This window comes from Heliconius melpomene, chromosome 21 (genome assembly GCF_056956725.1).
Source record: "Heliconius melpomene rosina isolate 202511_hmr_F chromosome 21, ASM5695672v1, whole genome shotgun sequence".
In the NCBI taxonomy this organism is placed as follows: domain Eukaryota; kingdom Metazoa; phylum Arthropoda; class Insecta; order Lepidoptera; family Nymphalidae; genus Heliconius; species Heliconius melpomene.
The window spans coordinates 1,441,601-1,455,367 of NC_140409.1; the positions used below are offsets into that span (position 1 = coordinate 1,441,601).

Here is a 13,767-nt window from a genome sequence, read left to right on the forward strand (position 1 = left end):
GCGAATGACATCATCCCAGTCTACATCCCATCGTGATATATTTGGGAAACCGATCTATCCTTAAAAACCATAACTAACCTCGCCTAATTATGTCAGTAACAAAGGTTTTAATTTAAAAAAATAAAAAAAAACATACAGTCGATTTGATAACCTGCTTTTCTTACAGAAGTCGGTTAAAAAAATCAGCTTCATGCCGTATGCCACATACAGCAGGGTAGGCAGAGGGAACCTAATGTTAAGACAGTCGTAAAGTGGTGGTTTTAATGTTTATTTCCTAAAAACCATTGTTTATATTTTTATTAACCGATTTCTGTAAGAAAAGGAGGTTGTCATTATCATTGTCAAAATAGTCTACTGGGTGATCTGGTAAAATGATTTCCTATAGAATCATTTTTTAAATTCCTCTCTCTGGTGACAAAACAGCGCGGCGTTGAGTTCCGCAACTCGGAAGTTGAATGGCTCGATGATCTTAAACCTAACAATACATTTAACCCGCTGTATGCAGGATACTTGCACTTTATTCACTTAGTGATATAATGGTTGCATGTCCCTAATTGACTTGTACCTACAGTGGGTCAAGTGTGTAGATGGCGGGTACAATAGGCACATGTAGGATAACTAGTGTTAGGACATGGACACTGTTTCTTGCGAATCATCTATGTCATTTTAAGACCATTGTAATTGCGTGGAAGTTAACATCTCCCTTTGCCTTGTTCTGTTGCCGTATACGCACTCTAGTGTATTGCACACACCTGTAGGACGTATCCGCGTTTCGGGAGCCACGTTACTATCGATCTGTGTCTGATACGTACAATTTGTACTGAACAATGTATTTTGAACTTGTTTTAAAATAAAATTATGACGTTATTTTTTGATATTACTTTGCTTTTGTGCTGTTTTATAGCACAGTTAGGCCCCGTAGTTGTGGGTTCCACCCCCCAACTTGCAATGCCACAAGAATTCAGCGGAAAGTGGTCTTAACACTAGGTTCCCGAGTTCCCATGCCTACCCTGGATGCATGATACAGCGTTCTCTCTCATTCAGTTCACAGAACTGACTGTTCCAATTAGCATTTCTTTGGAAAACATCCATACTCTCTCTTCGTAAAAGTTCTCGTTTCATTTGATCCATTCTAGGCCATTAGCGTTGAGAATGTTTTCATTTGAAATTTTATAATGCAAAATGTGTAGTCAGTTTACCAACTCCTGGCGTTGAATTCCGCTACTCAACATGAAGTGTCCCGAAAAATTCGGAGGTTCCCTCTGCGTACCCTGCTGTATGCCGGGTATAGCGTTATGTTAGCATTATGAATAATAAAAAAATACACTTTTTACACTAAGAGCTACTAGTGCAACAGAATGTGCTCGGGGTTATAATCTGGTCGGTATAGAAAATCTTGTGTTAAATACTTCGTTCCCCATAATTTATTTTATATTCCGCATAATTTTTATTTATTTATTTATTTATTTAAAACTTTATTTTAACTGCAACAACTGCCATATATACAAAATAACAAAAACAAGCATGCAAATAAACATGCAAATAATATTATATACTAAATGAGCCTAAACTAAACAAGGTGTACAGCAGCAGTAGGCCACTCAGCATAGTTGTTGGCATATGAGCAATAGTACTCAATACTACCAACGCAGATTTTCAGTGGCCGCCTAGGAAAAGATGAGCCTGCGAACGAAACTGCTTAACAACAAAAAATAAATCTACATAATATATAAAATATAACATATAATATGTAAAGAGAATGTAGTGTTACAAACAAAGTACATTATTATAAAAATGAATACCAAATAACAACATTGGTCGTATTCAAACAATCAAAAATCCTTATAGAAAACTAGTGGACCCGGACGCGGCTACGCCTGCTTGAACTATAAGAATATTTATTAAATATTATATAATACATTTATTTTTATAAGGATGAATATCAAAATATAAGTTAATTTTGGGTGACGTTTTCTTAAAACAACAAAGAAACTTTGCAAACCGGTGCTTAGCAACGACGATTGTTATTAACATGGCAGAATAAATTGCACGTCAAATTAGAAAGTATTTTAATTTATTAGTATATATGTGTAATGTAATATTATATAGCCTATAGCACTTCTGAAGAATGCAGCTTTCATACAAAACAAAAACATAGTAAATCTGACCAGTAGATACAGAGATCTTAGCGTTCAAACAAACAAACAAACAAACAAACTCTTCCGCTTTATTATATTTTATATAGAAAATTACAAAAATGTGGTAAAAAACAAAACATATTAGAAGATATTCGACGTCATTCTATGATGACAGTTGTTAGACATAATACATTTTATTATCTTTACAAATACATGGCTTTCTGCATATTAAAAAGATGATTTTTTAATTTTAATTTAAAATTGATAATGGACGTGTCGGCGGAGGAACATCATTCCATCATTTAGAAGCCGTATATTTGTAATTTTCCCGGAAAGCTGCTGAGTGGTGAACTGGCAGAGCATTAAGTATGATGAAGCTCTAGTATCCAGACCAGCGCAGTTTCTCGTATACTTAGGAGTACGATAGTTCACAACAACCACAACCAAACAGCAAGGTAGAAAAGACATTGTTGAGATACGATGTTATATGTGTACGCGGTGGTATATTGAAACCAACGTATATACATTACATATTTTACAAAAACATCATTTGTGTAGACAGTCTAAATGTCATCCTATAAATTATTTCAATAGATTCCTGAGAGATTCCGCTAAATAACTAAAAATAGTTATAATTTATAAAAAAAAATACACATCGTTATGAATGCTAATATGACGGCCGTTCACTTTTAAAGGATGTCTGTTATCTATATAATATGTACGTAGCACATTACGTAAGGAAAGATAAGAGAGTAGAGTGGCAGAAACGTGAGGTGATCGACAAAAAGCGCTATTAGCAAACAATTGGAGTAAAGCTCCAAGCTCCTCTATCCATGAGAGCCTATAGAGTATAAAAACAAGATTCTTTAGAAATATATCAATTATTTTTAAGTTTACGTTGTGTTCAGACACTGCGTTTCCTGCGTGGCATGAATTTTTGAAATTTTACCTCTTAAGTAGCAGAACTTAACGTTGCACTTTGGCTTGTTACTAGAGTGAGAAATGTAAAATAATTCATACAGCCGAATGAGAAACGAACCTACGAGAACGCGTACCGTAGCCGCTACGCTATGACGGCATTGAAATATACATTCACCACCTACATAGTGCACGCAGATAAAACGTCGCCTAGGAAAAGTGGCCTAACTAAAATTATTTCTATGAGAACACACTATATAACTGTAGAATACGGTTTTATTTTATAGTAATATTTGTAGCTGTTACTATTATACCAAAGGAAAGTAGTAGAAGTTACTAAGAGTTTTTTTTTCTTTTTTCATCGTTAATGTAAAGATCACATAATAGTTTTATAACCAAAAAGTTCTTTTTTATTAAAAAAAATACATATTTTTGAACTCAGTACTGAAAATAGGAAATGGCCATGATGCTACAAAAAAACATATCGAAAACACGGCGGCAGTTTCAGAATGAGCGTGTGTTATTTATATTAAATTTTGAAAATGTAATTTAAAAATTCAGTATTTTAAGTGCCCATAGTTCTCACCGCAGATATAGTGGGATACATCGAAACTAACCTAGTTTCATTTCTCAGTTCCATGTGCGAGATACAGCATTCAGCTGAAAAGAATGAAACAAAGGAGAGCAGAGTGTCTCGACCCTAGCTTACCAACTAAAACATCGGTTAAACAATTAAATTAAATTATACACTTGTGTCACAATCGAGTAGATACGTTAGGTTAGAGGATGTTCGATATCAGTCGTAGCATCACATCGATCATGTGCTGGCGCATTGCTGTCCTCCTCGCTTTAGCTTGTTTTTGTAAGTTAATATATAAATTTATTAATAAATAGTATTAAACATATTTTAGGTCACTATATAGAGAGATTCTGAGTCATATATTTTGTACATATATTTTGCTTGTTTTCTTCTACTTTGGGATTTTTTTAGTTTTTTGGGGAAGTCTTCTTATGGACGTGGGGCAGTAAATTTTTATAAAAGACTTTCTTTCGTTATTGCGAATTTTATATCTGTATATTGTATAACTGTATTATTTATTTATTTATTTGATATGGTTATTAATAATATGTACTTTATATTTTTTATTATATTTTTAATATAAAAATTATATATTATAATATTTTATATGTACAATTTGTAGCTTCTGTTCATCACTTTCTGCCTAATATTCAAAAGATTGTGTGTAGAGAGGCGCGGTTCAAACTCCCCCAAGTGAGAATTAAATTCACAACCACCATTGCTTCATGAGCTGGCGCCTATTTGAAATAATTTACACAAATCATTATATTATGTATATACACAAATATAAACAAACATATTTTTAAAAAAAGCTCTGCGATATTGATTTAATGTTAACGATCGCTTGCGCAAGTATTATATAGCGGTATAGGCAAGGGGAGCTTAGTGTTATGACTCTGCATTCGCCATACATTGATCAAATTTTTAAACATTGCATTTTGAGTGGAGGAACTTAACGACGCACTTTGTCTTATCTCTAGAGGGAGGAAATAAAAATAAATCATTCCCGTGAGTATAATCGAACCCACAACCATCATTTTTATAGTCAGACACCATGCTGCTTGGATATAAAACCTAGCAGTGAAATACTTTGTTCTCCACTTATTGAGCGAAGCGAGCAGGGCGCTCTACTGGAGACTTTTTACACTCTTTTTCGCTCTCACAATAGGCTCCCAAACGGTTTGATCGATTGAGATGAAAATATGCAAACATATATATAAAAATTCTAAAAATTCAAAAATTTAATTCTCGCTTCGCTCAACATGTGTTTGCGCCCCTAGTTTCTTCAATTAATTATAGGATAGTTGAATTGCTATTGTTTCCTAATCATCATCATATTTTATGTGAATTGAATTCAATTAATTGGCATTAAATCTATATTGTTGGGACGATAAAAATGAATGTCAATTTAAAGTCAAAGGCTTAATGATATACATACCACGAGTATTTGTAATTTTAATTGTAATTACTTTTATAATTGTAATTAGTTTATGTTTATTAAATTATTGTATAAATAGAAAATTGTCGTTAAAGTAAGTCCCTTGATAGTGTGTCCCTGTGAGTCGGCCCAAGTTCATAGAATTCATACAAATACGTCGTCATAAGTCCCATACGTTCCCGTTCCGTTCGTATCTCATATCAGCACCGCCCACGATAAATTATTAAAGAAAACGTCTTTTGTATTGAAATAATAACTTTTAAGTGTTCTACTTTATATTTTAATAGTTTTTCTTACCCTGTCGGAAAATAACTAATAGTGTGATTTATACATATAATAAGGGAGTAAAAATGGCACGTCTGTACATTGAATTTATTTACAAAATAATAATTGAGGGGGGTTTAAGAACAGTAATAGAGCCCAAATCTATAAAAAAAATTGTCTGTTTATTTGTATGTTTGTACACGCTAATCTCTGGAACTATTGGACGGATTTGAATGAAACGCATATTGACTTTGTTAATATAACGTGCACTTATTTTTTGTGTACCATAATATTGATATTATCTAAAAGGAAAATGATGAACCCACATAAATCCAGATAAAAGGTTCGAATAAATACAAAAAGCAGGCAGGGCACTTAAGAACCTAATGTTAAGACACTCCATTCCCCACTTTCCGCCATCTTTTCTACGAGAAATATATGAGATTTCATATTTGACATTTTTTAGTCCATGCAAATAGCCACGGGCGATGGCTAGTTCATATATAAGTGTATGACAGTTTTTGATAAATATGTACTCATTATTCCGGCTTAATCTTTGAAAGGAAACGATGAAGATAAAAACATCCTAAAACAAACATGTTTTAGATATTTTTGTTTTGATTGTTATTATATTATGTTCATTATAAACGTTTTTTTTTTGAAAAATAGAAAAGTGAAAAAAAAAAGTCTTTCCTTTTTAATTTTTACTTTGAATTTAGTAGTATCCAATATCGTATTTCATTGGTCACATCACATACTAACGAGTCCATTGTATAACCGCCGCGTTGACGGCGGCAACTTCTATATAATATAATTATTTGACTTTGACTTTTGTTCCAGTGATGGTGCAGGCCTGTGAACCAGATCAGACCCAAAATGGATGCAAAATATTTGGTACAGCGTGCACGTGCGGGAACGGCTGCAAGACTGAGTACATATACCGTACGAGGCGAGCGTGCCTCAATGCTTTGAGAGGTAGGTAGTGTAGTAGTGTAGTATGCTTGCTAACAAACTAAAAACTAAAAAACCTGAGAGTAGTTTAGTTAAATGAGAAATAAGAACTCATTCATTTATTTATTCACTCATTTAACAAGTCCTGGTCCACAGCTATGTTATATTTAACTCTAAAAACATTTTTAAAGTTAAAAAATTATACAACTTCCAAAGCCGCTGCTATTACTTGCAGGCGACGGTTGTGGGTTCGATTCCCATTCGTAACGATGCGACGCGCAGCGTTTATTTCCGCCACTCGATACGCAATGCCTCAAGAATTCGGGTGAAAGAGGGAAACGGAAGTCTTAATGGTACGTCACCGGATGTTGCACATGTTGCGTATAAATGCGTGACCCATTTTCTGTTTAACACTAGATGTAGATGCCGTTCGATATGAACCAAAGCGCGGTATCATATAAACGGGCTCTAGCTAAGCTCAGCCTGAATTTCACAAACAAGATTAACTGATCTCAACATATTTAAGAATTATTTTACATACGTTGAGGATTATACGTTGAGGTTTATTCCATTTACACCTATTTAAAACTGTTTTATTGTATTTTTTGTTTTAGTTGATATTGTTTCGTAATCTAGAAAAATAATTATTAGTGTTGTTTTTTATTTAATCTGCTTTTATTTCGCTGTTGTTCTCTTTCATTCTATAGATTATGTAAGATTCATATTTAACTAAATATTAAGTTTGATAGCATTAGCAAATCACTCATGGTGTTGATTTTATTGGAATCAGGTCCTAACGTGCGGTCACAGCACAGCAAGAATTTCGTCATTTGACTTGTTAGATATGTTATTTTTTTATTTTTTGGTAATGAATTATTTAAAAGACTATGTGATACAAGTATATTCTTCATTTTATTTCTAATAACCGACAACGAAGCATAATTACCATTTTTTAAATACTAATTACCATACATTGTGTATCTCATTACCGTTTGAAGAATATTTTCTGTTTCAGAGTTAAGCCTATAGTGCAGTTCGAATGATGTGCGTTTGATTGCTTTTCATAGTATGCACTATAAACATGATATTGACATGTCTATGTTCAAATATTCACCCAGGTCTAACATGGGCTTTTGATTTCGTTTGCCTTTATGTATGCCTTTGACATCATAAACGAGTATATGCAATATGCAGAACTATTGGGCTATCCTTACGTATATCAGTATATATAGTATACCTAAACACGCAAATGATATGCTCGCTCCAGTCTGTTTCAAAGGTATCATTGCCACAAATAATTAAATATATTGTAAGTATTTGCATAAAATTGATTAAAAATAAGTCCCGCTGAGTTTCTTGCGCCGGTTCTTCTCAGGTCTGAGGCGTTAACTTTAGTAAGCTGGTGGTAGATTATTTGACGTTCAAAAATTGAAGCTTGTAACTTCTGAAGTGAGTTTGAAAAACTAAGATTATAATGCTGAAGAGTGTATGTCGTAGCGGTCAGACCGCTTGGGCGCGGGTTTGACTCCCGCCACATTCAAGTGGGTACGCGTTTTCTAAAAAAGTAATATTCTACAAAGTTGTAAGTCAATATTCAATATTACTGACAACTGATATATATATATATATATATTAGTTTAAGCTTCTACAATTTATTCCTAGGATTCGTTTCGAGAGATCATCTATCTGTTCTAAGAATTAGATGGGAGAAAAGTATTATTTTAAAAATAAAGCTTTTTCCAAATGGATATTGAACCCACAAATATTGCCATTCTCTTCTCATGTAAATAGCCTTTGATTATTATATTTGCTAATAAAATTATTGTAATTGTGTCTTATTCTCTATAAAACAACGGAGTGTATCGACATAAAGCGTGAGGGCACACTACATTTTTTTCATGAATGATAATTTTATCGCACAAATGCAATATATTGATATTTTTTTAGCTTCACGCTGTATCCCGCTCATAGCTGGGTGGACAGAGAGGTCATGGTAACTTAGTGCTACAAATCTCCGTTCTAAATCTGGAGGTAATGGGTGGCACAAGATGTTGGTGGGTGGTGGGTTTACAGTCGCACCTTTGTGCCCCAACGCATGACTGTCGGGGGAATGTGACAAATTATATAAGTTAGTATCGAACCCGTAACCACCGTGCTCACAGTGGCACAGTTGACGGGAACGACTATTCCCACATTACGGAATTTTCATTTCCTCGCTACGTTAAGAAGAGAAAGGGTGCCAAAATAATGTTCTGGGTACCCTCTTCCTATGCTACTACACTATACTTAATGTTGAATACTGCGTGAAATAAAATACCAATCTCCAATGAAAAGAATCATCGTAATATTATAATGTGCATAATAGGTACGTATTTCACAGAAAGAAGCTCAAATGTATGCTCAAGGTTGCCCTGCGTGAGAGGCATATGTACCCAGACGGTGCAGGACCCAGGGTTCGCGTGCAAGTGTGAGGGTACAGGCTTCTATGGGCAGCGGTGTGAGAAAGGTGACTTTTTGTGTTTTTTAATACACTTTTAGGTAAAAATAAAGATTATAGATTTATTATTTTTTTAATTGTGTAAAACACTAATATAGTTTCAATGAGCTGGTCTGATGATGAAGACAGGATTTTAATAGTGGAACTCTTCAGAGGATATTAGTAAACCATTCGAGCTTAGACTCATATAATTTAGGCATATTTAATGTGTATCACTTGTGGCATTAAGTAAAAGCATGCTCTTTTAGTTTTGTATAACTCTATTATATCAGAACTCCATCTATTTACACACCTGTTTCTAGGCCTTATTGTAGGAAAAAGAAATATAAATACATATACTATAGAGGTCGTTGTAGCGCAATATACATTATAATATTTCTCAATAATTGGGATAAGAGTCGAAAATAAAGTATCACACCTTCTTTGCTATATAATAATTGAAAAAAGCGTCAAGCTAAAGCAAAAATGAATATATTACTAATTAAGGAATTGTAACAACTAGGATTTGAACCTCGACATAAGAATAGTTAGTGAATCTGACTGGTAACAAGACCGCAGAAGATCCGTCAGTCGCGCAATTAGGGAGCACTAGGTTCGCTCTACCTACCCTGCTACACGCGGGATCCAGCGTGAACCTAAAATATATTATTCACCTATATTTCTCTTTTTTTTTTCTAGCCTGCCCTACAGTAGCTGTACGCGGCCTGGTATTCCCCCATGAATGCATCGTTATTTGAATTTAATCTTTTATATATTGAGGGTAGTTGGAGAGATCAACTCGAATTAGAAGTAAGCTAAGATACATTGTACCTAAAAGTTCATTAAAATGATATATGTAATTACAAAATAAATAAATAAAACCTTTTTTTTAGCAAATTTTGTTTTATTACATAGCATGCATATTGTTTATACCGTACACCAGGACCCGTGAATCTGGCTTAATTTATAAAAAATGACTTAAAATTTATAACGCAGCAAAATAAAAAGTAAATAAATCAACTTTACACAGTATCCCGCACACAGCAGGGTAGGCAGAGGGAACCTAGTGTTGAGACATCCCGTTCCCCACTTTCTGCTGAATTCTGGAAGCATTGCGTGTTGAGTAACAGAACTCAACGCCGCGATTTGCCTTGACACCAGAGACCAAGTTATTTAAATTACTAGATATCTTTTATTAAGTTAGTTATGAACTGGCAATTTTACTCGAACTATGCTCATTAAATTATTTAGTTCATTGGTACTTTTTTTCAAAAAAAGATAAAGTTTTTGAACAAAATGGTATTAACATCTAAATATTATAATTGATTTTACTAAAATTATAATATTTTGTTTTATTTTTAAAATGTAACACAAACTGTGAAAAAAAGAAATACAATAAAATATTTGTGGTGAATATAATTTTATATTAATAATTATAAATATACAATGATAATAAATTAATTTAATATTATTGTTCGTATTCAATTTGCAGCGACATCTGTTGACGTTAATTGAAATATTCAATTCTAAAGCGAACTCTAGATTTCCGAGTGTCAACGTATGCAAATATAATGCTACTAAATAGAAAGTTGTCTATAATGGTCTAAAGCCTCGATACTCCATATACTTCTTAATTTAATAATATTATACGTCAAAAGTTTTCAGCTTCGTTGTACTAAGATTATTGTAGTATGCAAGGAACATATACTAGAAGAAGCGTAACTCCCATACAAAAAATTTTGCCAATAGCTTTACACGCTTATACTACTAGCGCCGCATTTTATAGCACCAAACTTTTTCGGAAAAGCGGGAATATTCAAATTCAAAAGCATAATTACTAGTACACAGTATTAGGGTAATTTTAATTGCAATTAACAATTAAATATTAATAATAAAACATCTGTCTGTACGGAAATCAAAATTACCAATTAATTTTGATTGATCATAATAAACAATCAATTGTGATTTCCGTACAAACAAAATATGTTAAATTGTTAATATTTAATTGTCAATTACAATTAAAATTACCCCAATACTGTAATAAATATTTTTTAATTATTAAATTTAAATTAAAATGATATTGGTAAGTATAATATTAAAAGAATATAAATATGAAAAATGTTTTATTTTATATCAAACATTAATTACAAATGGCTGTTTCACATTTCTAATGATTTATTATACACTGAACTGGGAATTCTTCTCGAGGGGTCCTTCAGTTGCGGCCTGCAAATTTATATATAGTTGTATAAAGGAACAATAACCCGTAATAACCACAGTAATGATTTGGTTAATTTAATACAAGTTTGCTTTATGAAATCGATTTTTTAAAATAAACTTATAATTTGTTCCTTTTCTAAACAAATAAAATCTTTTTTATTGGTATTTACATGTTTTAAAAATACTTACGGGAGAGAATGTGAAGTTATTGCAACAAGACATCCAACTCTTCTGGTGCTATTGTTTCTGCTGGGTTGTCAATCATAGGGGACTTTTCCGCGCCATTGAGGACATCAGCGTGCAGAGCAGAGTGATTTGGTGTTATGAAAAAAATGACACGCGAATTTAATTAAACATTGAAATATATTATCAACTAACACAACATATTTGAAATTTAGATTATTAAACATCCAATTTAAAAATACTCTAAAAACTTACTGCGGGAGTCCCCACTTCCAGGCTCAAGATTTCTGCAGCTTATTTTTCTTCAGATTCTGAATTGTCATTGCTGGTGTCATCTTAGACATTCATTCTAATCTTTTTTTCCAATGCTTTGCAGTTATGCTTTGGAATGCTGGCTTAACTGTAAGCTGCAAGTAGCATAAGTATTAGTCTGTTATTATTTATTATTAACACAAGTATTATTATAATTATCATGTTCATTATTACATATACTTTTCTTAACTATCCTTTAAGTAGTCATATCAAAACTAAATTTCCAGTATATATGGTTTATATTTGAATATTAATTATTTTCAATTGGAGCAAAGAAAAACTTGGCATTAATTTACATAAATCATAAAAGAATATTTTATTAAATAATATAAATTTAAATATTTCCTAATCTTATTATTCATTTTATTTTCTTTTGGTAATTTCCCTGGGAGTTGTATCACAAATTGTACTCACATTTAAGGAATGGAATTGTAAAAATAATGTAAAACATAATAAAATACCTCTTCTCATGCTGTTGACTCTAAACCAATGTTTTTATGTTATCTTCACGTCTTGCTCTATTTCTCAAATTTTATATTTTTTTTAAAGTTAATGTCCCTTGCTTTAGAAGGAATCTCTTTCATCTGTAAAAAAAGAATTCATTTAAAATTCATATTATTGCATGTTTGTTACTTTCTACTGATATTTTTTTTATTTTCAACTGGGCTTTAATATTATAATTATAAAAAATAAAATAAATCAGCTTCTCACTGTATCCCACATACTGTAACTGTGTCTTACTGGTAAGGCACTCCTTTGCCTAAGTAACACTAAATATAAGAGGCAGTTGAGGCGCAGCAGCACAAGGGTGTGACTGTAATGCAACGGTAGTGGGTTCTATCCCCACTCAAGGAAACAAAATATTCTGATAATTTATGCTTTTATTTCCTTGCTCTGGTGCAGCGTGGCATTTAGCTCCGCAACTCAACTCTTAATGCCTCCAGAACAAGAAAAGCAGAATGCCTAAAATATATTTACAATGGCAAAAAATAACTTTACCTGAATATATACCTCTAATAGTTAATACCTGAATAGGATGGCCCAATTATATCTGGCACAGCATATTATATGCTTAGGTTTGCCTTTCGCTTTTATAAAAACATGACATACTAATCACATAAGACTATTGGTAGTATAGGTAGTGTTTATAGTATAGTAATAGTGGGTGTAATGACTCCAAAAAAAGTCTTAGGCCAACAACATTTGACCCAAGTCTGTGCCCTGAAACATGAAATAAATTAAGGTGAAAAAAACCATAAAATATAGAACTGTGCTACTTATAGATTTCTTTCAAAAACAAATAATTCCTTTCTGAAATTACTTTTAATGACCCTAACAGCAATGTTAACTGAACACGCATATTCTAACATTTACTGCTCTCTGATATTAACATTTTACATAATAGGTTTTTACTTAAATTTGGAAGTTGTGTTAGTATTGATTTAACAGCTACAAAACTTCAATCTAAACACTGGCTACCAAATGAATAACGTAATTATAATGCTTGAAGGTATACTCGCAATAAGAGTTTGATTTTTAAGTCCAAAATATATCATAAAATAATTTTCATTACTTGCTTTATAATATTTGTACACTTACTTCATAATATTTAGCTTTCCTGTTTTAAAACTATATAAAAGACAATCGCCATATTGCAAGCACGTGTTTTAACAAACTCTTCAATATACTGACACGAAACCACTTAACTTAAAGTACATCATTTCGTTAACTAAATAAAAAATATATTAATTCGTATACACACAAGAATTTTAAAAATATCAAATGAGAAGATCAGCTAAATCACATGGAACAACAAGATCGACCGCCATGTTAATTAACCCAACCCAGATAACATTGTTGCCATTGACAAATATAACAAAATAAACAAAAAAGTAACATGTGGAAAATGAAATTAATATTATAAAAGTCCAATATATTGTATAATTCTTTTTGTCTAATATTCTTTAGCAGATAAATTAAATTCATTATAATTAAGCAAACATGTATTTTTAATTCCACTTTAACAAAACACTAAGTACAAAATTGCAGCATTGTAATTTGTCTATTATGTTAGAAATCTTGGTACAATATATATTTCTGTATAAAATATACAAATTATGGTTGGTACACAAAATTAAAATAGTAATGTGAAAGCAAGTTTGAATCTTGTAACATAGAAGCAGCCTGGAGGGTCACGCCTAAACGTAACGTGGAATGAATTAATTAATAATAATAATAATTCATAATTTTAGCACCAAACCAAAGAATATCTACACAGCCAAAGAAT

General features: G+C 32.2%; 1 protein-coding gene and 1 long non-coding RNA gene across 6 annotated transcripts; one reads left to right on the forward strand and one right to left on the reverse strand.

The window, feature by feature from the left end:
* Positions 1–3,777: 3,777 nt before the first annotated feature.
* Positions 3,778–9,662, forward strand: LOC146526778 (cubilin-like). Of its 2 annotated transcripts, none has more exons than XM_085206457.1 (4): positions 3,778–3,918; positions 6,179–6,313; positions 8,655–8,795; positions 9,465–9,662. In XM_085206457.1, exons 1-4 carry the CDS (start codon positions 3,843–3,845, stop codon positions 9,521–9,523), a joined length of 411 nt encoding a protein of 136 aa, XP_085062583.1. In that variant the 5' UTR covers positions 3,778–3,842; the 3' UTR covers positions 9,524–9,662. The 2 variants fall into 2 exon arrangements, with proteins under 2 accessions (XP_085062583.1, XP_085062584.1); XM_085206458.1 differs by having other exon boundaries at positions 8,670–8,795.
* A 1,211-nt stretch (positions 9,663–10,873) lies between these two features.
* LOC146526779 (uncharacterized) lies at positions 10,874–13,337 on the reverse strand. Of its 4 annotated transcripts, none has more exons than XR_014879283.1 (6): positions 13,080–13,337; positions 12,492–12,701; positions 11,942–12,064; positions 11,424–11,575; positions 11,175–11,256; positions 10,874–10,991 (listed from the first exon to the last, which is right to left on the reverse strand). It is a non-coding gene; the product is annotated as an uncharacterized LOC146526779 (long non-coding RNA). The 4 variants fall into 4 exon arrangements; XR_014879282.1 differs by having other exon boundaries at positions 12,508–12,701; positions 13,080–13,336; XR_014879281.1 differs by having other exon boundaries at positions 12,480–12,701; positions 13,080–13,336.
* Positions 13,338–13,767: the final 430 nt, after the last annotated feature.

Coding starts and splice junctions, on each gene's coding strand:
- LOC146526778 (XM_085206457.1), top strand. CDS start 3,843: ATGTTCGATATCAGTCGTAGCATCACATCGATCATGTGCTGGCGCATT. Junction 3,919..6,178: donor CCTCGCTTTAGCTTGTTTTT/GTAAGTTAATAT, acceptor CTTTTGTTCCAG/TGATGGTGCAGGCCTGTGAA. Junction 8,796..9,464: donor TGGGCAGCGGTGTGAGAAAG/GTGACTTTTTGT, acceptor TTTTTTTTCTAG/CCTGCCCTACAGTAGCTGTA.